A 25080-nucleotide genomic window follows, 5' to 3' on the forward strand; every position below is an offset into this window, starting at 1 on the left:
TGACCACAGTCTGCACGTCCGTGCAATAATGCACATCGACTGCAATAAGCCATAGCTGAACCTAGGCCTATCAGGAGAAAGAACATGGTGCCTCCCAATTCTACGCTTTAACAGGTATGACATGAAGCAGCACTTGGGTTAGAGCAAGGATCCACCGTTATTTCTGCTCCATAAAGGCATCTTCAAGGAACAAAACCCGGCGGCATGGAGACATTCTCCAGCCTTCACGGGACACCACAGCTTCCAACCTGCGGTACCGCCCACAGAGACCCACCCCGGCCGCGGTGACACCCTGCGGTGTACCTGCCCCACGCGAGGTTCCTCCCCACTTCATCCCTCGGGGGCAAGCGAGGAGCAGCGGCAGGCGCCCGGCCGAATACCCCCGGGGCCGGCTCCGCGCCCAAGGGCCGAGGCGCCAACAACGGGACCGCGCCACCGGGCGCGCAACTCCCGCGGCCCCGCCGCTCCCGGCCGGCGCGACCCCCGCACGGCCGCCGCCACAGCCCCCGCTCGGCCTCCGGCACCACCGCAAGGTCACTTGGCCGCCCCCGACAGCCGGGCCCTCGGCGCCTGCGCTCGGCCCGCACATACTCACCTGCCCGCGCAACCCCGCGGGGCTCGGGGCGCGGCCGGAGGGAAGGAGGAAGGGAGGAAAGGAGCGGACCGGGGCCGGCCCGGGCCCCTCGGCCTCAGCGCGCCGGGCCGCGGCGAGGCAAAAACGGCCCCGCTCGGCGCCCCAGGCCCGCAGCGCGGGAGACGCCGCCCGGCCCGGCCCTTTGTGCGCGGGGACGCGTGCCAGCCGCGCCGCGCCCGGCCTCCCTCCCCTCGCCTCGCCGCCACGCCGCGGGCCCGCAGCGCTGGGCAGGGCAGGCGGCCCGGCCCGCCCGGGCGCCGCCGCGCTCTTACCGAGGGATCTGTACGGGAAAAAGGGTTAGAACGGAGCCGACCCGCCCCGGGCCCCGCTGCGCGCCGAGCCCAGCGCCACCGACCGCGCAGCGACACAAAATGGCCGCCCCGATGCGGCGCCGCCAGCGGAGGGGCGGGGCGCTGGGTTCCACCTCCTCTCGCTGCCCGGGGGGCGCGCTCGCTCCGCGCTGTGGGGCCGGGCGCTGAGGCGGCGGCGGGGCCCGGTCCCGGGGCGCTGGAGTGGCCGCGGCGGGGCGGGACCCGCCCGTTACCGCGCGGAGCGGCAGGGCCCGCCCAAGCTCCTTCTGCCGGCCAGGAGAGGCCTCGCGCTCTCTCCCGCCGGGCCCCAGCGGCGCCGCGGGCCGCAGCGCGGCTTTTGGGACAACGGCCGCGGGTGCTCGTTCGGGCGAGCGGAACTGTGCGGATCCAAATCGAATTCTGGGGGTTTTTCTTTCAGTCTCATGCTAGGTTAAAGCCAAAGCCAGACACAGCAGAGCATAAATGTTTGCAGGCTGAAATTCACAGAATCACAGAATCAGCTGGGCTAGAAAAGATCTTTAAGCTCATCAAGTGCAGCCGTTCCCCAGCACTGCCAAGGCCACCACTAACCCATGGCACTGCGGGCCTCGTCTCCACGGTGTGTGAGCACTGCCAGGGACGGTGACTCCACCGCTGCCCTGGGCAGCCTGTTCCAATGTCTCAGACCAGCCCCAGCTCAGTGTGAGCAGTGCCATGAACTCACCTGGCTCGCTGCTGGGGAGCGGCAGGGGCAGGGTGCTGTGCTGGACAGGCGAGCTGAAGCCGAGCTGCCAGTCGGACAGGCAGGGCACTGTGCCATGGGAGCAGAGCGGGGCTGGTGGCAGTGATGAGCATGCATGGCCCCACAGCGGGCTGCAGTCAAGGCGCATGGGCTGGTGTCAGGGTGTGGATCAGGGCAGCATTCCTTAGGAAGACAGAGGAAGCTTCCCGTGAGGCATCCTCAGTGCTTTCCCTTCAAGGCCAGTTCTACAGCCGTGCTATCAGAGCTGTCCTTGGGCACAGGCAGTGGTGCTAACGGCATTGCCCCTACCTGCCGGAGAGCTGAGCTTGTTGGCCAGCTCCCTGTACCTCAACACAGAACACCGGGAACGTGTCTAGGACAGCGCCCCAGCCAGCCTTCCGCCTGCACTTGTGCACTGGAGGAACTGTGCTCAGGAAGCACCTCTGGCATTGCCCAGAAGAGGAAGCCAAGCAGCTCCAGCCTGACCAGCACGGCCATCGGGAACGGGTGTCCCTGTGCCGTTGGAGTTCACCTTCTCCTGCACGGGACCTGTGCGGGAGCCCTCGGCTGCCTGCGCGCAGCCCACGCGGGGTCACTGCAGCTCTGCTGCCGAGAGGCGGCGAGATGTGCACATCGTCCGCCCTGCTGAGGATCAGGTGAGGGCCAGTATGGGTCTGGCGGCTGCAGGCTCAGTCCTACCACGGTGCGTGCAGGTGAGATGTCTGTGTCAGCTCTCCCCACTGTGCCTCATCCTGCTCGTACCTCCTCCTGCTGTCCCCACAGGCCTGGTCCCAAGGTGCACACAAGGCTGGGAGATGAGGGACTCACCGAGACACCATATCTTCATCACACCAGTGCTCCACACCCAGGCAGTTCCTACCTCAGGACAGCTTCTCCCCTCTTCTTCGCTGGCATCCAGAGGGGCTGGGAGCTGCCTGCAGACCTCCAAGGAAGGATGTCCTTGGGGCAGCGTGGGGGAGATGTGCAAACAAGCAGCACTTCTGCACCAATGCACCCCCAGGGGATCCCCTCACCTCCTCCTTCTCTTTGGGGCTGCCTGCAGGCAGCAGGGACCCACTCTGTAAGGCCCCTCTTGTCCTTGGGGTGATGGGGTCTGGCTGTCTTATCCAGCCCCAAGAGCAGGGGTAGCACACACTACAGGGACACTCCAGCACAGTATTTGGGCACTATTTGCAGTTGCAGCAGCTCTGTCTTCCCCAGCAGGTACCAAGGCCAGGTGGTACATCGCGGCTGAAACAATCCCCCAGCTCCTCCCGCACTCTCCACATCCCCCCATGACCCACCCCTCTCCCCGTTGCCTGTGGTCTAAATGAAGCATCAGACCTGGCACAGGTGGGATGAAGGAAATGGGGCTGGAGTGGAGATGAGCTGATAGAAGCCATTCGGTCTCCTCTGGGAGAAGCAGGAGCTTGTCAGACCAGCCTTGGGCTTCTAAATACCTTCACGCATTTAAGCCCCGAATCCTGCCAGCACCCAGCCCCGACAGCTGAGGTCGCACTGCCCTCAGTGCTGACACAAGCTCCCTTTACGGTACCAGGAAACACTGAACACCTCAGGCAATGTGGGATGGCTTTGATGGTGGAGGCTGCATCTCCCCTGGGAAATGCAGGTTCAAACCATCATGGGCAGAATCTTCAGCTGATGCCTCCTGCTTCGGAAGGAAAAGTCCAGCTCATGAACGACTCAATTCATCCCAAGTACTCTACTCCAGCAGGGTCCATTCGTGCTTCAACTCACCCTGAACGCCTGGGCTTCCCCTGTTCCTTCTTCATGCCCAAGATGCTTCCCAGCTGCCTGCACCCACACCCAGCTCTCCCCACCATTAACCGTGGTTGACAAACACAGCAGGACAGCAGGAGCTCCGAAAGCAGCAGCGCTCAGCAGCTACATCAGCTTTCTCCATCTTATCAGGGTGGCTGTCCCGCAGACAGTTCGTGGGTGTGCTGGAGCCAGGCGCTGCGCTGCAGAGCCCCAGCTCAGTGCCACCTCCACCAGCCGGTTCTGCCGATTCCACCGGTGCTTTGCTGTGCCCACATCAAACCCGCTGTGGGGCAGCGTCAGGACAGGGGCCCTCCCGTCCTTGCCTCCCTCGGGTGCTGCAGGGCTCCTGATGCAGCCCTGCCTGTTCCTCTGCTGTCTTCCCACAGGGCTGATTGAGCACAAAGCTCAATGCTTTAGGATTAAGCTAAAAACCCGCATGAAGACTAAAGAAAAACTGGCCTCCTACTCTGGATTTTTGGGGAGGTGGCACAAGCTTCGGGCACCTCTGGTTTGGAGGAGAAATGAAGTATCTGGTGGGCCAGGAGAAGGGAGACACCTCACATTTGCAAGGGGAGGAGACAGTGCAAGCTTCTCTACTAGGATGGGTGGCCTCATGGTGATCTCATCCTGTAGAACACCAGGCAGTTGCCAAAGCTGAGCACCACCTCCCTCCATCACAAGCTGAACCTACAGAAAGGTCCCAGATCCATCCCTGACTCCCCAACATCTCCCCAACCTCTGCAGCAGCCCGGTGGAGCATGGACAGCAGGCCTGAGGGCACGGTGTCTACCAGCTGCATTCAGTAACTGCAAAAATTGCTTCTACCACTTTTGTCTGCAGATTCCCAGGACACGATCACAGACACAGCAAGAGGCTCCTGCCAGGTGCTGTGAAAAGGAGACTTAAAACAGGCCAGAAATTCAACATCACCAACCAGAACACCCAGCACCACAAGGGTGCTGGCCCCACTGGGACACATCACCCTTCTGTGACCACTGGCAAGTCTGGGGCAAGCTGCTTTGCCTCAAGTGCACCATCTCCAAGTACTGACCTTTATCAGTTTCAACCTGTTCTCTTCCAAGTTCCACTGAGTGTCCCTTACCAGCTGCCTGAGAACTAAGAACAAACCAGCCCGCAGCTTGGTTTCCAAGCACTTACATCATGCCGATTCCCAAACGTTACTCATGAACACTGACAGGCAGGCTGAAATCAGCAGCTCTGGGTGGACATGGTCAGGCTTCAGAAAGTCACAAAGACAAGAGACAACCATGGAGATTGTATTTATTATTATAACAGAGGAGAGACCGCTTTACTGACTCGTATTTACAAACCTGTTGGCAAAGAAAATAATATCCAGTGTCATTTATTAGCATTTATTTTACAGCCCTGGCAAGAAGCATTCATTTGTAATAGCAGCAAATGCCTATGGTTTGATTGACTGCTACAGCTAAGTGCAAGGAATAACATGGATCACTTACGTGGTGGCTGGCTGCAGGCAAAGCCCCACACAGGCACATGCATCTGCAGCCCAAAGAGGGCCAGCACCACAGGGCTACTCCAGTCTGAGCCTGGTCAGAGATTCCAATGTCAGGACTGTGGCAGTGCCAGTAACCCCCTGCCTGTCCCTACCCTTCTGGTAAAACAGGCCCACATCAGAAGCACAAGTTGTTGACTGCTTCAAGAGGCCAAACCAAGCTGGACAGCTTGGATGGGATGGATGGGATAGGTGTGTGAAACAGATCTGGGCACGTATTTGGGGGTGTGTTTGACAGAGCTAAGCCAGACATGGAGGCAAGATTCCCTGACCCACAGAAGCACCTGGTACAAGGAAAGGAACCACGACCCTTGTTCAGCTGGGTACAAACTGAACTCCTACTGTGGAGTTCATCCGAGCAAACACATGCCCTGGAAACCCTGTTCACACACAGCAGGAGATCCAAGCTGCCAGCAGGCTCGGGGCACTCTGCATGGGGCACTGTGTGCCCAAACTTTGGGTACAGATCCAGACATCAACCTCACTGCTGGCAGGGCTCAGCTCCCCGCGGCAACCAGAAGATGATCCCACTTGAAAGGGAGGGGGATGCAGAAATGCAAATGCAACCTTGGATGAGACTGGCAGACCTGGCACTGCATGAGAAATCCCAACACAGCAGCAGACCTGCCTCCAGCAGGGAAAACACTTCAAAGGAAGAGAAGAGTAACACAAGGATGCCACAGAACTGGAAATGGCTGCTTGCTAAGGAACATGCAACAGTAGCCAAAGGCTGCAGGAAAATCCAAGCACCGCCTCTGGAAGACACTGTCCTTGCTGTGCCTCACTGCTGGTGGCACACAGAAAGCCACAGGGGTTCAGTAGCAGCAGTGAGAATGCCTGACACCACCCTTACACAGACTCCACCACAGTTTGAACACTCAGATCTGCCTCTTCCTTTCCTTCCCCTTCACAACCCTTGTGCAGCTCCCATGGGAATTCGGTGGGAAGAGCACAGGTGCCACAGTTGACTCCAGCCAGGATCAGCATTTCACGAGCACACAGCAATGCTGCTGCTGTGCCTGGAAGGGCACATCTGAGCACAGGAGCACTTCTTACTGCTGGGGGCTTTCTTCAGAGCTGGGCTGAACCAGGAGGATGGGCACAATTGGTATTTAGTCTTGGCAGAGCAGTTTGGGAAGGACGTGGTACCAGGAAGGTGATGCCAGAGCCATGGAAGCCACTCTTGAGCGTGGTTTTAGGTGCTCTTCAGGAAAGCTGGTGTTTGCTCACGCTGCCCATAGCAGAAAGGAGCTGCAAGGCTGCTGGGGTTACTCCTCCAGAGGATATGGCCCTTGTTAGGAAGGTGTTTATCTGTTTGCTGTCAGGAGCATCGCCTTCCTCTTGTCCCCAGCCCTCAAGCCATGGGTGGGTGCTGGTTTAGCTCAGCACAGGGCTGTCCCACATGCTGCTGTGCAGCTCTGCAGTGGCCTAAAGGAGTAGGTTAGGTGCATGCTGTGTGGATGTAGCCTGTCAGGGCTTCCAGCTGTGAGATGTCTGCTCAAATGCCTCCTCTCCTCTGGGCTGCAACGCGCTTCCACTGACCAGGGCAGTCCAAGGAACCCCTCTGCCTCAGCAAACCCTCTGCACCTTCACATCCCTCTACCAACATCATCATGGGGTGAACCAGGCTCCATAGTAGTGGGCTTATCCCCAATGAGGCAGCATCTCCCCCAGGACCAGCCCATGCCACAACACAGGAGTGATGTCTTCCTACCTGAAGCCAACTCTGCCTCCAGAAGGGAGATAGAGTCTCACTGCCCCAGGCAGCAGTTTCTCATGGATCTCTCAGCATTTTCAATGAGCAACCAAATCCTGCGGCTCCAAGAAGGCAGGCTGCCCCCCTCTGACATACATTGGAAGGCCAGGAACCACTGAATCTAGCCTGGCGTGTCCAAGGACTTCCTGGTGCTGAACAGTCCTTGTCCTCGAGGTCATATGCTGGGAGATGCTCAGGGGCTAACCCAGGGTTTCACAACAGCAAAGACAATGAAGAAACCTAAGTGGAGGGGAGAAGACTTCAGGCACCCAGCGACTCCCCAGAGCAATGGTTTGGACCCCAGGGCAGCGGCTCAAACCAGCCCTTTGATGAAGCTTGTGTCCAAGTGCACTATGAGCATGCGAAGAAAGGACATTTCCTTGCGCGTGTTCTCAAAGATGACACGAGGGTCGTCAGACTGGCAGCGCAGGCAGTTGGGGGCCATCACCATGGCCAGGTTATTCACATCCATCTTTGTCCTGCCCACGTTTGATGGCTGAGCAAAGATCTGTGGGGAATAAGACAACATTCACCTGGAGCAGTGGAAAATGGCAAGAGACTCCAAACACATGGGCTAAGAGGAGGTGCAAGGAAGAGTAGAAATGTGGCCTGCCTGAAGGACAATGCCCCACAGCCACACATTCATAGAGGAAGACTATGCTCCAACACAGCCGACAGCATGGGAGCCTTAGCAGACAGGGAACATCTTGCAGATCTCAACCTTTGGGGTCAAGCCCATGCTCTACAAGATCAGGAACATGGTTAATTGCTTCCATAAAGGACAAGGCCAGCAGACCGCTCATCAATCTCACCTTAAATACACGTGGTCCTAAAATCCTGCACCAGTGGCCCACCACAGCTGTCCCACTAACCATGCCCCATATGCTGCCTACCTGCAGGAAGTGTATGAGGTAACACAGCACCAGTCTGTTGAGCTCTGGCAAAAGCTGCACCACGGCCACGGCAGCATCAGGGTTCTCGTAGTTGCTGATACACTCTTTGTAGAACTGCTGGGGGATGACGGGCTCCTCCAGCTCCCGATACCAGAGCTTGAGAAGAGAGGCTGGGCAGAAAGAAGGTGTATGAGAACAGCTCTGATCAGCTCCCCACCACCTTCAGGGGCAAACTTGGCAGTGAGACTCAGTGCCTCAGGAAACGGAGGGCAGAGAAGGGATTCTGCACTTGTGCTGTTTCACCTTATTTCAGTCATGGCTCTGAAATGCTCAGGCAGCCAAACTGGACAGACAGAAGGAAATACTGGCTCTTATCTACCTGCTCCTCCAGGAAGTGGCTCTGAGGCCACCTAAAGGAGAGGAGAATGGAAGCTTGGAGTTAAAGTGCTGCTTCTGAATGGCTTCCAGCCACTCTACACAATGCCCAGCTTGCACAGCCTCACTGCACCCAAGCCAGAGGTTCCCCCAGCGTTTTTTCTATGGGCAGTATTTGAAGTGGAAAGGCACAGAAAGAAAACCCAGCTGGTGAAGACAGCCTGTGTACACGTCCCCAGACAGCAGCACATCTCCTGGGCTGCTCCTGCACCTTCCCCTCCACACTGTACCCCAGCTTAGGCTGCAGCAACCCATGCCTGCTGTGTTCCCATACCTGGGATGTTGGGGTCACTGAGACTGCTTGGGATTCTCCACTGATCCACTTGCAACTTCAATGCATTGACTTCATCTATGTCACCAGGTATCCTGCAAACAGAGACACAGCAAAGGTGCTTGAGAGTTTGGCTACTGAAAAGCTAACACAAATATTAAATAAAACAAAACAAAAATCCAAACCCAAACCAGCATCCCCTATGGTCACCATACAGATTTGCTGACTCCTCCTCTCTCGTGACTCATGTCTCATGCATAATCAAGGCTGATGTGCTGCATTTGATTAACTGCTCTGCTGCTGTTCATCTTGATCAATCTGCTGTTGATGAAAGTTCAGTGCCTGGCCTGGGTACATGCTGTCCTGAGTAATTCAAGGCAGATCTATGCTGCCCCCTCTGTGCTAATGAATGCCACTTGCCTGATGCTACTTTACGAGATCATTCTTGAACCTGGGAAAGGTTGGGTTTTGTCTGATCCATTTCAGAGTGCTATTCTCAGGGAAAAGGAAGTGCGTGGAGGTCAATTTTGACTTCTCAGCATTGAGGACATACACATGGGTGGCTCAAAAGTGACACCATGTCCCAGAAACTCACCTGAAGATCCCCTCGGTCTGTTCTCCTCCCAGCGCCAGGACCTGCTGCGATAGCTGTGTCTGCACCCAGGGCAGCTTGTTGCCCGGGTACATGTCCTGCTGCCGCAGCATGATTTCCTCCAGAGAGCTGCCGAAGAGCGACGGCGTCACGATGGCATTCCTGGCATGTGTTATCTCTTCCACGGTCGGCTTACGGAGGCCCTGAGGACACAGAATTGCTCAGTGCAGCACACAGAGAAACAGTGACCTGGGTGGTGGTGAGCAGCCAGGATGGAGGGATGCCCATGCATGGGGACACAACACTGGCCTCCTGGTAGCATAGTTCTCACTCTTGAGCCTCCACCTCATAAAATCAGGAGGGGTTTCAACTTATGAGGCCCAAGAGGAGCAGAGAGAGGCCCCTTTGGAGCTGGTTTTGCCCAAACCTGTCATGTTTTGCACATTGAGGGTGCTGCTCCAGCCACAGCTCTACCTGCTGGTGCAGCAAGAGGCAGAAGGAGGGAGCCCAGCCTGTCCCCTGCTGTGGTGAGGTCAGCACAGGGCATGTGTACACCAGCCCGGTGCCGGCCAAGCGCTCAGTCACAGGGCAGCTGAAAAACAGCCCTTTGGAGAAGGGAATTCCAGGTATGAACAACTCTAGGGAAAGCCATGCTCTCAGAGATGCTAAAGCTCTCTGAAAAGTGGGCATGGGGTCTTGCTGCTTCTGAAAGACACCACCAACACTTGACAGGGGCTTTGAATCAATCCTGGCAGGGATCTGGAGAAACACGGAGCACTGTCATAGGGGCGATGGACTACCCAGTGACCCCATGGCCAAGCAGGAGGTGCAGCAGAGGGGAGAAAGCTCCCACTGACCCCTAGCAGGGCAGCAGCTGCCTGGGCTGCAGTTGTGTGCAGTGCGTGTCCGGACGTTTCCTGTCCTGCGCCTGCAGGGACGCCGGGAGCCTTCGCCCCTCCCGAGGTATTTGAGCTATTTGCTTGCTGTACACGGAGTCCAGATGGCAGCAGGGCCCCACAGGGATGTGCAGAAATAAAAGACAACCGGATCTGGCTTGGAGACCTTGGACGGACGGGCTGAGGCCGCCTGCCAGCTTCCACAGCCCCAGGCAGGACCTTGCAGGGGAAAGGGAGGCCGGGGACTTCCAGCTAACGCAGAGCTCAGAGGTTCCCTTCCACACCAACCATCTCCACTGTGTCAGTTTCTGAACTGGGAATGAACAACTCTGCAGTAAATCAGCTGCCAGACCTGGCCCATGCAAGCTCTCAGTGACAAAGTGAGACTTTTCCTTCACTAGAAGCAGCCAGAGGATGGTCAGCCCCTGCACAGACTGCTCCTCTTACCCTGCAGACAGGCTTGTCCTCCCCATCCCTAAGGCCAGCACACAGGCACTGCTGCCTGCCAGGAGGATGGTGGGACCCAGGCAGCACCTTCTCCTGCACGGTCATGGGGAGCTGAGCCTTGAGCAAGCCTCTCCCACTCTCTCTATCTCCATTTTCCATCACTGAATCAGCAGTGACCTCCCAGTCACAGGAGCTGAGGCAGTGCTCACGCAGCCCATGGGCAGCCGCTCACCTTTTTGCCTCCGGTGACAGCTACTTTCTGCAGTTTCCTGTAGCAGTATTTGGCGTAGGTGCTGATGGGCAGACCTGGTGGGAAGGGGAAACGAGTGGTCACACACAGCACCATGTACCCACCACACTGGAGCCTTTCAGAGCACACCAGCACAGCAGTTCACACCGGCACAAACAGCCAGCCCCTTCTGCACATCCTGTTGTAGGGTCAGGGCACTGAGACTGCCAAAACCTCACACTGAGCACCCCAAAGCCTCCGGGCCCTGCAGCCCCATGGCAGGAAGTGTCGGTGCAAGTCAGTGCTTGGGCTTGGAGGTATTCATTTTCTGAGCTCATAGCTCTGCACCTCCTACCCCTACTCCTGCAGATCTCCACCTCTCACACAGGCAGCCTTACCCTGTCCTGACTCAATGCAAGATGCCCGTTCAGCGTTCATAGCCTGAGCACACGTATGAAAGCGAGTCCTGGCTCCCGGCACTATGGCTGCAGTTACGTGGCTCACAGACACAGGTCTGGACATTTCTGTATTGCCAGATCTCAGCCAAGGAGCAGGCAGTGCCAGCCCCCTGCCAGGAGAGATTTCAAACTGCTTTAAACCCAAGTGGTTTATGATTCAAGAACTACAGTCCTGGGCTAGTGAGAGAGGCGGCAGCAGCACTGTGAGCGAGATCAGGATGCAAGGAGAGGCAAGAGAAAGTAACAGGGTCTCCCTCATCTTCCCAAAGCCCTGCAGAAAGCTTCCTCACTCTCCTGCCTGCAACCTGCTCCAACCCAACCTTGTACCGCAAGGCTGTGTGATATAAGGAAAATCAGACACATCAGCGCTTGGGAACTTCACCACCAAAGCTGCAGCCCTCTGCAAGAACGGCTGCTCTGGTGGTTGTGCTTGCTTCAGCGAACTCTGAGGGAGAGCAGAGCCAGGATTCAAAGAGCTAATCCCCCCGTGACACCAAGAGCAATGTTTGCACTGACAGAGCACTGATTGCTGGGAGAGTTTTTCCAAACCCGTTGGCCTTTTGTTCTTTTTCAAGTCAAGCCCAAATTGCTTGCTGAAAGCACTGAATAGATCTGCCCTATTTGATTCCCTGCCAGGCTCAAAGCTTGCAGCAGAGTTCAAAATACTTGTGGCTTTTAAAATCTACATTCTGGTCATATGCTGCGTATTTCAGCTGAGCCCTGCGCACAGCCTACGGCTTAGGTAAGCTGGTCAGGAGCCTGGAGTTCCTCAAACCCTCTCAATGCTGTGGGAGGAGAAGCTCTTCCCAGAGCAGAACGATTCACAAAGGTGAGAGATGCACTTTTCCCGTTCTCCTCTCAGCCAGCAGACAAACCACAACCCTTGGCTCCTCACAAGCACCCCCTGCCTCAATCAGTCTGCTTGGCAAATGGATGGAGCCTCTCCATAATGCTGGAGCAATGCTGGAGGAGGCACAAGAGCATCTCCTCCTCCCGCAGGCAATGGGATGCAATGTCAGTTTAAAGAATTCCTTTCTCTTGGGAATATCTAAAGCAAACGTTCTCTGTATGCAAAAATCCTGCTAATCCCAGGCATGGTTTATACTGGAAATATCTAAGGATTAAAGAAAACAAAACCAATGAGAGCTGCTTTGTGATGCTTCACTATTCCAGGTTACAGCTCCTGTTGTTAAAATGCATGGACACCCCGAGGCAACGTGTCACCTGCTTCACAAAGGAGGGAATGGGAAAAGACTGGGCTGTGTCTCTGCATCACAACAATTACACAGGAGGCAGCACATTCAGACCTTACAATAGGAAATGCTCTTTTCACACTGTAATTAGACCATGAAACCCATAATCACATGAGGAGTTTAACCAGGTCTGCGAAGGAACTGGTTGCCTGCACGGCTGATGTGTGGGCAGCAGCCAGACATGTTTGCTTGAAGCCTGTTTTGTGCTTTCCCAGGAAGCTCCCTGATCCTGGGAAAAGCCTAAATCCTACATCCTGCTCCCAATGACAACTGAACTCCCGCAATGGACCCAGAGGGGAGCTGACTGCATTCCATGCAAATAAACTGAAAACTCAATTTGCTCCATGAGCAAGGGACTGGCCACAGTGGGCACACAACAAATGGCTCCTGCAGAGGCTCACACCTTAAACATGCAGCGTGCAGCCTCCCCGCTACATAGCAGAGTGCTCCTGGCTCCCAGGGCATGGTGTAGAGCGAGGTGGGTGAAGGAGACATGGAGAGGCCAGGAGGTAAGTGTTGAGCTGCAGAGAAACATGAGGGAAATGAGCAGAATTTAGCTTTAGCCTCTGCTTTTCCAGACCAGCGACTTCGCTCGACCATCTGACTGCTTTCACAATGCTCGTGAGACCTGCTCCTGGCACCCAGCTCATCCCACAGAGTCAGCTCTCTTAACAAGGGGCCAGGTACTGCCTCTGCTGCCCAGCTCACAGCTCTCAGGCTGGAAAGGGCTAATACTGAAGGCAATTGCATGCTCAGAGCAGATGCTGAATCTGTGAAATCCAAGTTGAGCTGTTATTTCCTGTGGTACCACAGTAGCCCCAGGAGCTCGGCAACAGCCCACACAGTGAAAAAGAGTTTGCAAGGAAAAATATTTTTCCATGTGCTGGCCTAGAAACACATGCAAGGAGGTTCTTAAAGAACCTCTCCTTTCATAACAAGCTAAAATCCAGGCAGGGCACACGCAGGAACACACCTTCTGGAAGAGACTCAAATGCTCTCCTGCCAAAAATGCCTTAAAAATGCAGCAAAGTGTGGATTCAGGAGCTGGCCACGGGACACCTACTTTAGCACAGCAGAAGCTGTTGTCTCAGTATACCTCTGATCTACCGTGGCCTCTCAGACCTCAGCCTGGCACAGTCAGAGCAGGCTTCAGCCTAGGACCTGCCTTGCTCTGCTCTTCAGCACAGGGGTAGGTGCCTCCAGAACAGCTCAGCTGGGTGTCACTCTCCTGGCTTAGATCTGCCCAGGCACCCCCATTTTACTGCAGTGTTTTATCCCCTCTTCCTCGCACCATCAGCACATCCTTCTGCATCCCAGCAATGCTGCTCCCTCACTGTTCTCCTATGTGGGAAAAGCTATCCTTTATCAGCCCAAATTGCTGTACAAGTCAGCAGCCTGCATCTGCCACCAGGAGGATAAGAAACAGATACAGGATGTCTGAAAAGTGAGTATTCCCCTTGGAATATCTGCTAACAGCAAGTGAGAGATACCCTGAGGCAGGGCTGCACCTGGACCATTAGCCATCAACTGAGAGACCTCTCTTCTTTCATTTGTCCCATTTCTTCCTGAACACGTTTATGCTCCCAAACTGCACAAAACCCTGCTTTGCCAACTCCTAATGGTTTCCTTTTGTGCTTCAGGACAGAGCAGTCTCAAGCCTGCTGCCCAACAATAAAAGCAGGTGCTTTACAATTCTGCTACAATGAGATGTTTTCTTCCTCTTGCTTTCCCCACATGACCTGCGGTTGCTTGCAGCCCACTGCAACTTCAGGTCTCTGCTCTGAATCCCACCAGAGACCAAGAAGTGATGGACACACTTAGTGCAGGGGCTGCAACTAAGGGGCCTCCTCAGCCACTTCCCAGCCTGCAGTGGCCTCGAGGGAGCAGTGACACAGGGAAGCCACCACAGGACAGCGTGGCTCTGGTGCCCACTGCTGGCTTCAGGTAGGGCTCAGCAATGCAAGAAGCTGGACTCCAGCTCTCCCAGATTAAAACCCCAAGGCCACATGACATAAACTCTGCTGCCTGATAGAAATTCCCAGGGTTGGATCAAGTTTCCTGAAAGCAATATAGAAAAAGAAAATGGAATGGACTTTGTCTAGCAAGACTTTAGCCAGACAAATGATTACCCTGCAGGCAGCAGTTAGAACCTGAGGCTGGAGGAGTAAGTGAACTCTTGTTCATTCAGCAGAGGTGCTATTGCAAGCCCTGGACTGCAGAGTACAGGGAGGTTGGACAAGGGGAAGCCAATACTGCGGAGAGAAAAAGGCAGTGCGCATTGCCAAATGTCAGGGTGCTCCCTGAGGGCCTTCAGGTTTGGTAGTGGTTTACAACATCCATTACTACAATTGAGACAGATTCTTTTCACCATGCTGGCTCGTATGGCTTTTAGCACTGGAATGTCCTATAGGAAACTCCGTGGCATTACACAGACCAGTTGAATCATAGCCTCAGGTCTGCAACCAAATTAAAACCCCTTTGTCACACAGCTGTGAGTGAAAGCAGTCACACTGTACCCATCCCATGTGCTGCCACCCACACTGCTGATCTCAAAGCTCTCACAGCAGCCACCTGCAGCAGAGTTTCCTGAATCTAAGTCACTTAATCACTTAAATCACTTAAAGAAAAGGTCGATTCTCAGTGGAGCTCAGCATCCCTGCCTGTCAGAGCTCAGTGCAGTCTCTCTCTCAGCTCCCTGCATGCTGTGCCTCTCTTTACCTTCGTCCTCAGTGTTTTGTTTCCTCTTTTTCCTGGATTTTGAGTTCTTCTTGTTCTTCAGATCCGCAAGCTCCTTGATGCGTTGGGCAACTGAAAAATCAAAAGGTTCCAGATTAATAATGTGGAATAATAAAATACCAAAGCCTGAACTGCCCCCAGACACTGTAGCCGGCTTAACTCCAGCATGAGGAGGTCTGCTTGGGGAAAGATCTTGTACCATAGCCAGCTCCAAACACATCCAAGGGGCCCATAACATCACCCAGCTTCTCTGAATGGCCAAAGAGTTGAGAAGGAGCTCCAAGCAGCAAGGTTATACCTTGTTATAAGCTTGTTATGGCTAAGGTTATAAGCTTCCTGTATTAACATTCACAGACACCAGTGAGAACCGCAGGGAAATGAGCTGGTGGCAGCTTCAACCCATCAAGAAAGGGTGAACTCACCCAAAACACGGTGCTCTCACAGATGGACACCACAGCACTGGCTGGTGTATTTAAAAACCAGACAAGCCTGAGTAAGTGGCACAACCCACCGGAATGCTGCTGGGGACAGAGTGGGTTTGCACAAGGCACTTACTGTTTTCATCACTATCAAGGTGGCGATAAATGTAACCTTCCAGATAAGACTGAAATTTGGGTGATGGGGAGAAAAAGGCCAGACTGATGGCCATCAGTTCCCAGCCCCACGCCAGACTTCGGTAGCACGTGTTATCTGTTGTCTGCCGGATGAGTTGGATATAGAGCTCATCCCGTAACCCCTGCATGCTCCAGCACTTGGTGACTGTGACCAAGGCCACATGATTCCGGTCCATGCGAGTCTGACGATCTCCCATGTAGCTCTGCACCAGTTTGAACATCTCACACGCCTCTTTTTTGATGGTGCGGTTGCTGGTGATGAGCATTGGCTTTTTGATAGAGCCACCGTTCCAGGACAGCATGTTGGAGATGGAGATCCTTCGGCGGAAGATGCCCTGCGTGTGCATGTTGAGGTTCTTAGAAGCCCAGTCTGCCATGCTGCTCTGAGAGATGGGCTTCCGCAGAGTGTTGTAAGGGAAGTGGTATCCTCCACAGCCACCAGGCTGGCCACTGCTCTCCTGCTTGGGGTCCAACTCTATTGTGCCAGCCTGCAATGGAGAACAGGGATGTTAAAAGCAGTTTAGATGACTCCTTACACTGCTAGGAAAATTATCCCATGGCTGGTTCCTGCCTTTAGTATCTTCCCAAGTTCTAGCAAAAATAAGAAGAAAGAGAAAACCATGGCTAGCAACCACCAGGAGCTGCTGAGCTTTGGGCAGCCTGTGCCTGCACAGCCTCTGCTTTAAGGCACTGTAAAGATGTATCTCAATTCCACCATGACTTTCCTAATGGAAATACTGGCCAGACACATGAACAGGACAGAAGAAGCTTAGAGAGGCACAACAGTGCATGGGCACAGCTATTTTGATGGCCAGGCTGTCACCCAGGTAGGATAAATCATGTTTGAGTTGGTGAAGCAAAGGAGACCAGGTATCTGCATCAGTTAACTCTACCACCAATGGATCCCACTGTACTGCCTCTCACTGAATCCTACAGACACCACAACCTCCTCCCAAACTGGCCCTGGGCTCCCTACCATGTTTTCTATTCAAAACAGGCCTAAACTTCCCCAAATCAAATTAGAATCGTTTCCAAGCACTGGATTGTGTTTTATTCTCAGAGAACTAGAACAGCCGCTGCCCATCCACAGCCTGCAGTGATCAAACTCGTCTGTTCCAGGGACAAGTCCACTGATCACAAGCTGACAGAGATAAGCAGCAGAGATAACAACCTTCCTTTCTCTCAGACTCTGTGTGCAGTTCCTCCATGCAGCTCTTATCCAGCCTTCTCCCCCAGTGCTGGCTATGGATAACTAGATAATTAGAGCTTTGGTAGTACTGATCCCAAAAAATGGTGTCTAATAACTACTTGTGAGAATAAGACACTTATTTTGCCCATGAAGAATTCTCTGTTTCGGATGGAAGTGGCAGCCTGGGACACATATTGTACTCAAAACACCCAACAAGCTGTTTTAGGAAGCAGACTTTTTGATTAGACTTGAAATTACCACATATAGCAACTAAGGGCTTAACAGCCCACACTTTGCTCTGTGACCTCCAAGATGATCTCCAGCAAGTGAAAAAAGCCAAACAAGATAATCTTGAGGATTTTGGGTTTTAAAGGAAGACAAAGAAACGTAAACCCTGTAAAGTTTGGTTTTGCAGTGGAAAAAGACAGAGAAAATATGCATTTTCCTTCCTTGCAGATCCCCTTTACCTTGTGTGCCACACTCTATGCAGGTCCTGGCCTACAGTCATCCCCAAAATACACATCAGTTCTTAAATGTTTAGAGCAAGTCACTGTTTTCTTCTTAGTAAGGAGGAATTGCTGAACTCAGGACAGAGGCTTGTGCAGTGCAAGGCTTCCCTATCTTACCCCAACATGTACCTACATGTGGATGACAGGATTAGCACACATCACACACCACCTCTTATTGCCAGCCTGAGGCACAAGTATTTCTCCTGCTTTTCCACTTTGTTTTGGTTTTCTATCCCTCGAGTTACCCCCCCACCTCCTTACCCCTCTGAATTCACCTAACACAACTGACTGAAGATCCCTACCTGCAATCCTCTGCCATCTCCATCCCTGGTCTCCTTCAACACACCTTTCAGGCCCAGGACTGGTTTTCCTCCTACTACCCTAATTGCCCGTTCAGCATGTTAGACACTTCTGAGGATCCACCTCCTCACACTCTCTAGAGGTTCAACAGGCTCTTGGTTCTCTCCTCTTCTCTCTCTAGAGTTTATCTCTCAAATCTCATTCACACAACTACCCAGCTATAATTACCTTTGTGCTGACAGTACACATCCACCTCTGCTCAGCCTGTCCTAGAACTTCTGCCCACCCTCCTCAGTAATGAATTTCCTCATCTCCATCACACAAGCCCAGCACAGGCCACTGCTGGTGACTCAAGCCACACACTGCCATTTTCAGGTGAAATAGTGATTCTCTGCAACCTCCTCTCCTCCTTACTTGGACTCTTACGTCTCAGAGTATTTGTGTAAATAGAGAGTTTATTTCTTGACATGTTGCCTTTACCACAACATCCATCTCCTTACATCTTCCACTGTGTTCTCTCCTTCTCCAACCTACCACACATGAATTATTCTTCATTTTCAAGGCCATTCCCAGCCTATCCTCAATCTCCCATCTCTTGCACTCAATCAAGACATCAAGTTCCAGCTCTCCACGTCAATGCAGTGAAGTGTAACATACCCTGAAGATGGGATAGCAGTCTTCCAACAAGTCTAAAGAGGCTGTGAAATGAAACTGCTGAACTATTAACTGTCACATGTGAGTGGTGTAAACTCAGACTGACCCTGTGCCTCAAAAATGGGAAACGGGGGACCATGGCATCAGCTTTTAAAAGGGTTTCAGGTGAGAGCAAGGTGCTATTGATCAGGAACCACAATAAAGAGGAGAATGCACACACATAAATCTGGTACAGCAGGGAGGCGTCAGCCTGGCTTTTAAAGCTACACCTCACAGGTCTACTGGAGCAATCTGAAATGCTCAAGGAGCTTTGCCAAGTTTCTTCATGAAAGGTCATGTAGTGGCAAACAAGAGAAAGGAGAGAACAAAGGGATAAAATAAAAAGCCACTTTTCATGCTGGAGGTTTATTATTAAAGAGATGCAGTGACTCAGGCTGCAGGGTGAATAGAGTTCAGCAGGAGTGAAATAATTGAAGAGGGAGCAAAAAGAAAAAGGGCAATACCTTCACAGGATATAAAATCACCCATGTAGAACCTAAATCTGAGCGAAGGAAGCAGGAGGTTCCTTCAAATCCAAATAAGAGAAAAGATGGCAAACTAAATTTTGCAAAAGTGCTGTGTTATAAAAACAAATCCACTTGTGCAGGCAGGCTAAGGGGCCTTAAAATAGCTATTCCCAACAAGAAGATGCTAGAGTCACTGCCACTGGTTTTCTGATTCCACTCAATGCTCAGGCACAATCATCAGGGAGAACACAATATGAGGAACTAGTAGGAGAGAGCCAGGTTCTCAGCTCTGCATCACGACAGCCCAACACAGCATGACATGAACCCGGTGTGGACAGGGAGGTACCTGGGAGGAGTGACGTGTAGCATCTGACGAAGCCAAACTCGTCTGGCTGGTCACATTCTTTTCTAAGGAATCTATTTTCTCAAAAGTCCTCTTCTGCCTCACTGTGTCCTGTGGAGACACATCGCTGGGAAAGCTGCCCCTGCTCTCCAGGCCCTGTCTATACAGAGACCTGTTACTGGCCGAGATGTCATCCCTTGAGCTCCGGCTGATGCACTTCTTCAAGTGCTCAGACTGGAACCTGACTTTGCTGTTCTCTGCTGGGATGCCACTCTCCAGGCTTTCAGCATCGAGACTGGCCTTGCTTCCCCTGCAAGCTGCTGACCTGCCCACCACAGCACGCATCTCAGCAATCAGCTTATCATTCAAAGCCGTGAGCTCGCTGCTGCTGCCCACAGAGCCAGGTCTTCCCTGACCCATCCCTTGCCTCCTTCCTTTCCTTTTTCTCAAGCTTGGGGAAGGGCCAGTTGAATAACCAGAGTCCTGATGGCTTATCCCGGTTGGGTACTCTTGAGTTTGCAGGCTGCTCTGGCGACTGTGGTGGGCTTCCATGTTCTTGAGGACGTTGGCTTCCAAGATCCTCCAAGACTGCTTGAAGCTGTCTTTTGAAGTAAGCTGACCTGGCAATTTAGTAGAGGCATCAGTTGTTGCAGCAGAAGAATGGGAGAGTTTGGAAGACTGGTCAACATTGACCATGTGTTTTATATACTCTCTGCCAGCTGGGCTGTATTCAGTGGCAGAGGGATTTCTTGCATGCTTCTTTGCAGCTTGCTGCTGTTGCATACTTGGATGCTGTAATAATTTGGCTGGCTGCAGCTGCTTTTTTAAGCTACTGCTTGGTGACCTTGGTGGAGACACCCCACTCATGCTGATGCTTTCAGTGTCCATATCTACTGGTGGCTCATCGTAAATTGGAGACTCCAAAGATGGCTCATCATATATAGGTGCAGGGGAGGCATACTTGGGGGATACAGGCTGAGGGGTTCCTGTCTGGCTCCTTGGAGGTGTTTGAGAAGTTGGACCATTCATCAGCACGAGGCAAAACCCACCATTCTCTGTCTTTTTGATCTGCATAGACTGCTTCGTTTCTCCTGTAGGCATTTGCTTTGTGGGTCCAGGGCTCTGGGATGTGGATTGAGGCTGAGCATATATGGCTGGCTTCGGAAGAGATTTTTGAGTGCTGGCCTCTGAAGCACCCTGCAGCTGAAGGGAACTGTTTGAAGAGCTCTGTATCTGCCTCAGACTGTTCACTTTGACCAACATGGCTGCTTTCGTGCCAGGCAGAGGCTGCCAGTGGGTAGGAGTCTCCCTACAGAAGAAACATACAAATACAGGGAATTACTTAAGAATGATACTGACTGAAGTGTTCTCTCATCTACCCAAATCCCACATTGTTAAGTCTCAAGAGCCTGGAGATTCCCCAAGCAGTTATATTGGCTCCTCATTGTTTTTTCCTGGAGATCCCCCTTCCTGAAACAGAAACATCCCTGTTACACACGAGATAAACTTCTGAGTCATGAACAGCAGAACAACGAGATGAAACAAGTTCATTGTACTATAACCTGTTTGCTATCAGCAGCACAAGACAGGAAACAACCTATGCCTTCCAAGGCTCATTAGCTAGCACAGCACCCAGAACAACCAGCTGAAGACCAGCAAAGCTGTTCTGAACTACTCAAGCACTGAGCTGCAAGATAATCCCAAGTGTCTGCCTTCAGACTGTCAACCTGTGGTGACAATCCTTCTACACCATGCTACTGTTTTGATCTAAGTTTCCTTTTATTTGGCAGAAAACCCCATGATATCTACAGGAGATGTACAGGGTATGTGTTACACTCCCACACAACCCAGTGAGCTTCCATGCAGAACATCCTCCCAGCCCGGCCCAGATGCCCTCAGATCCAGTTCCTCTGGCCAAACCTCCTGTCCCTGCTCAGCTCTCATGGCTGTGAAATCTGCTGTCAGGCTATACCCAGTCTGTATTTGTGAGCTCTGAGGAAAAGGGAATGGAAAGGCTGTTAAACCAGCCTGAACTTCCAGGTCTTCAAAAGAAGGTCCCCTTGAGCCTTGCCCCATTTTGTGCCCTTCCTCCATGCATCTGCTACCAGCCATCCCTGAGTACAACCTGAGAGTGTGCTGTGTATGCCCCAAGATGTTCCTCTAACACCTTCACAGCCATTTTGCTCTATTTGAACCTAAACACTTGTTCCATATCCCACACCTCTGACCTGTCCTGCATGGCTCATGTGCTGGCACACAGACCCACCTCCACTGCATGCCCAGAGCTGCCTCTCGGTGATCCTACCCCTTCCGTGTGCCTTCCCTGCCAAGCCCCAAGATATCTGGACATCCCAACCCTCTTGCACTCTGCTCCTATTCTCCAGAGACCTTTCACCTGCCAGGTCCCAGTCTCTCCCTTCAGCTCAGCTTCCTTGGGGGTGCTCTGCCTGTCCTCTGTGCCTCTCCCCCTGGCAGGGTGCTCTCCCCACACCCCAACCCAATGGGACATTTCTGCTCCAGAGCAGCAGTCTGACGGCTCTGCCGATGCCCTATTTCACCTGTTCCCCGCCTGAACACATAACCTGCCCCACATCCTCTGCTCTACATCCAATATTCCATGTCTGCTCCTAACCACTCCAGTTCTAAGGGGCTGGTGTGTCCCTTCCCCATCCACCGCTTACCACATCTTTGGGAAACCACGCTCTCCAGTGGCAGTGTATCACTGTGAATCCCACCTTGGCACAGTGGCACTGGGAGAGGCACAGGTGAGGCTGGTGCTGGCTCCCAGCCATGGTCCAAAGGCCACCACCCCCCTTTGGCCCCACATTGCTCCACCACTGCCTCGCAGGGCCCTGCTCCTTCCCCAGGACAGACACTTAACTCTGCCTCGTGCAATTACCCAGGTGACCAGAGAGGGTCTGAGGAAGGGTCACCATCCTGTGCTCCCCATCGCCCTAGGGACCTTCACCAGCATCTCCTGCTAAGGCACAAAAGCTTTTATTATTCCATCAGCCCTCCCTAGGGACCTTCCTCACACTAGTACATCCCTCCTGCATGCAGCCAAGTCCCAATTCCAAGTGCAAATGCCACTGAAGACCTGGTTGTTCCTCGGAGAGCTCCTGGACTAACAGGAAGAACCAGAGCAGCAACATTGGGTAGGCTTTTAAATGAGCATCTCTGACACCCCTCCACCTACCCCTCTGCCTGGCTGAGCCAGCAGCTCATTTTGTGGCAGGGAAGTGAGACTGGCAAAGAGCCACATCAGTGACGAGAAGGACAGAGCCACTCAAGGGCTCCTCATTTGGGCAGGCCAGCGGTGATCGTATGGGAGTGATCTTAACTCAGTGATACAGCCAGAGCAGCACTGAATCTGGATCAGCACTGTCCAGCTATTGTTGGTATCTCCCCAGGGCCCCCCAGTGCCCACTGTGTGCCCATGGGCACTCCTACTTCAAGGAGAGGGTATTACACCCATGCGTTTTACATTCATGGCTTTACGCAGGCATGTTCCTCATGCCATAGTAACATCCTTGCATGGCTCTGCCAAAATATCCAGGAGGGTCTCACAGAGCTGGAGGAGAAAGGGGAGCTGTGCCACTGAGAGAAGAGGAAGCCAACCTCCAGCCTGACCACAGCCACCATGCTCCCCCTGACCAGGAGCTCTGTAAGTGAATATGATGGAGAAATGAACCCTCTAAATGTGTGCCTATCAGTCTCATCTCGGACACAACCCGCCATCTCCAGCCTCCTTGGCTGCTGGAGAGGAAAGAGGCACCACTGCAGAGAAGACAAGGCTTTTTTGAAAGGACCCTTTCCACAGCCACATCTGGATACATCTTTTCTCAACACCATCCCCAGGCTCCCTGAAAGACCAAGCAGAGGAGAGCAGGGACTTTCTGATTTTGCAGCATGAAAAAGAGTTCAGCCTCATCCTGAGCAGTGAAAACCTGAATGAAAAGCAAAGTGAGTGGTGCAGAAATGTCCCTCTCAGTCATGTTCTTCAGCCGTCAGCAGCAGAGACTCTACAGAGTCCCCCGAGATGTTCCTTCGAGGAATGCTTTCAAGTAGCTCCAATATAAACATGGCAACCCGGCACTGGCTTTCCCAGCCCGCACCCAGCTCCAGCAGGCCCAGTGTATCCGGCAGCTCTTCCCAGGCTTCAGAGCCCTATTGTTTGCTCTTCCCTCCCAGAAGGCTGGAGAAAAGGACTTGCACCTCAGCTCTGCCCTTTCCAGCAGTGGTTTTCCTGGTGCTCTGACATGTGAATGAACAGGGATGTTTATCCCAGCAGCACTGCTGCTTCCTCCAGCGCCCATGCTGGAGGCAGGGATGGAGAGCCCATGGAGGCAATCCACCCAAACCCAGGTCTGCACAGTGCCAAGGAGAGCTCTGTGGACACTTGCAAAGCACCTTGTGTGTTTGTGCACCCTGTCCCAAGGTCCGGGGCATAACCGGGGAACAAGCCTGCAGTAGGAACCCTGATTGTGTTTCTAGCCTATTAAGAACTTAATATTAGCATTATTTACACTGCGTCTCAAGAGACACAAGCCTGTTACAAGGCAAACCAGACTCAGAAGGAGCAAGAGGTATCCTCATTGCCACCTTCATGGGCTTCATGTCCTACTATGCTGGATTTGTATCTGGAGGACTCTGAGATGCGTTGTTATAGCAAGGGGAACCCTGGCAGCACCGCTCTGAAACAAGTCCTGGGAGACTCCTGGGAAGAGGAGGAACAGGGTTGGACTGCATGGACAGCAGGGCCGGGTACAGCAGAGCCCACTCATAGCCCTGACCAGTGGCATGCCCAACTGCTGCAGCCAGCACACAGGCTCTGTTCCCATCAAGACTGTCCTCTTCAAGCCTTGGTCCTCCACGGAAAGCACAGTGTCCAGCCCCTTCTCACCCCTGAGGCCTGAGGAGCTCCAGCAAACCCCAGCATGGCTGCAGCAGCTCACAAGACACCTCCAAAATGCTACCAGCTGCTTTCAGCCTCAGGTCGGTCTCCTGATCCCCAAGGGAACACATCCACTCTTTGCAGAGTTTTCCAGCACGTGAAAGGATCTTTTGGCCCCTACCCTCCCTGAAGACTCCGTCTTCCTTCACACTTGGACCCCAAGCATTTGGGATGGATTTGGAGCTGTAAGGCAAGTGCTGCCCACTGTCCTTGCTCTGGCAAGGGAGCAGCAGAGCCAGCACTGGACTGGGTAGCCCTGGGAAGCACAGCCAAAACCCAACACAGGACCAAGAGCACATGGATCAGCAGAAGATCCTCTCCAGGAGGCTCCAGGATCACAGCAGCATCTCTCACTTCCCTGGATGGGGTTGACCTCCCTGTGTCATGTAGGGAAGCCATAGGCCAATGTCCAGGGAATCACAGAATCCCAAGGGTTGGAAGGGACCTCAAAAGATCATCTAGTTCAACCCCCCTGCAAGAGCAGGGTAACCTAGAGTACATCACACAGGAACTTGTCCAGCCGGGCCTTGAATATCTCCAACGTAAGAGACTCCACAACCCCCCTGGGCAACCTGTTCCAGTGCTCTGTCACTCTCACAATAAAGAAGTTTTTCCTGATGTTCACATAGAACCTCTTACACTCCAGTTTACACCCATTGCCCCTTGTCCTATCACTGGACATCATTGAGAAAAGCCTAGCTCCATCATCCTGACACTCACCCTTTACATATTTGTAAACATTGATGAGGTCATCCCTCAGTCTCCTCTTCTCCAAGCTAAAGAGACCCAGCTCCCTCAGCCTCTCCTCATAAGGGAGATGTTCCACTCCCTTAATCATCTTTGTGGCTCTGCGCTGGACTCTCTCCAGCTGTTCCCTGTCCTTCTTGAACTGAGGGGCCCAGAACTGGACACAATATTCCAGATGCGGTCTCACCAAGGCAGAGTAGAGGGGGAAGGCAGAAAAGCAGCAGTGAGCAGTAGGGCAGTGAGGGAGAGGATGAGATCAGCACCCAGATCGAGCTAATGGGCAGCAAGGAGCAGTGGTTCAGTGCTCAGCGTCCAG

General features: G+C 53.3%; 2 protein-coding genes across 6 annotated transcripts in view; both read right to left on the reverse strand.

Moving 5' to 3' along the window:
• The window catches only part of PHF20 (PHD finger protein 20), a 73974-nt gene extending 50206 nt beyond the window's left edge, over positions 1 to 23768 (reverse strand). For 3 of the 5 annotated variants that reach the window (XM_080627981.1, XM_080627980.1, XM_080627976.1), the window contains exon 1: positions 23754 to 23768. The gene's annotated coding sequence lies outside the window, so the exon portion shown is untranslated. Of the gene's footprint in view, positions 1 to 906; positions 959 to 23753 lie in introns of those variants that run through there. The other 2 variants (XM_080627978.1, XM_080627977.1) reach the window with 1 other exon arrangement.
• Positions 4793 to 25080, reverse strand: part of LOC308226334 (rho GTPase-activating protein 39-like) — a 45191-nt gene continuing 24903 nt past the window's right edge. The window contains exons 3-10 of the mRNA XM_080627982.1: positions 19067 to 20372; positions 15504 to 16050; positions 14931 to 15020; positions 10505 to 10578; positions 8933 to 9132; positions 8341 to 8432; positions 7632 to 7801; positions 4793 to 7246 (exon numbers count right to left, since the gene is read on the reverse strand). Coding sequence (XP_080484108.1) covers positions 7052 to 7246; positions 7632 to 7801; positions 8341 to 8432; positions 8933 to 9132; positions 10505 to 10578; positions 14931 to 15020; positions 15504 to 16050; positions 19067 to 20372 — 2674 coding nt within the window. The 3' untranslated portion in view covers positions 4793 to 7051. The remainder of the gene's footprint in view (positions 7247 to 7631; positions 7802 to 8340; positions 8433 to 8932; positions 9133 to 10504; positions 10579 to 14930; positions 15021 to 15503; positions 16051 to 19066; positions 20373 to 25080) is intronic.

The sequence above is a fragment of the Psittacula echo genome (assembly GCF_963264785.1).
Source record: "Psittacula echo genome assembly, chromosome: 12".
In the NCBI taxonomy this organism is placed as follows: Eukaryota; Metazoa; Chordata; class Aves; order Psittaciformes; family Psittacidae; genus Psittacula; species Psittacula echo.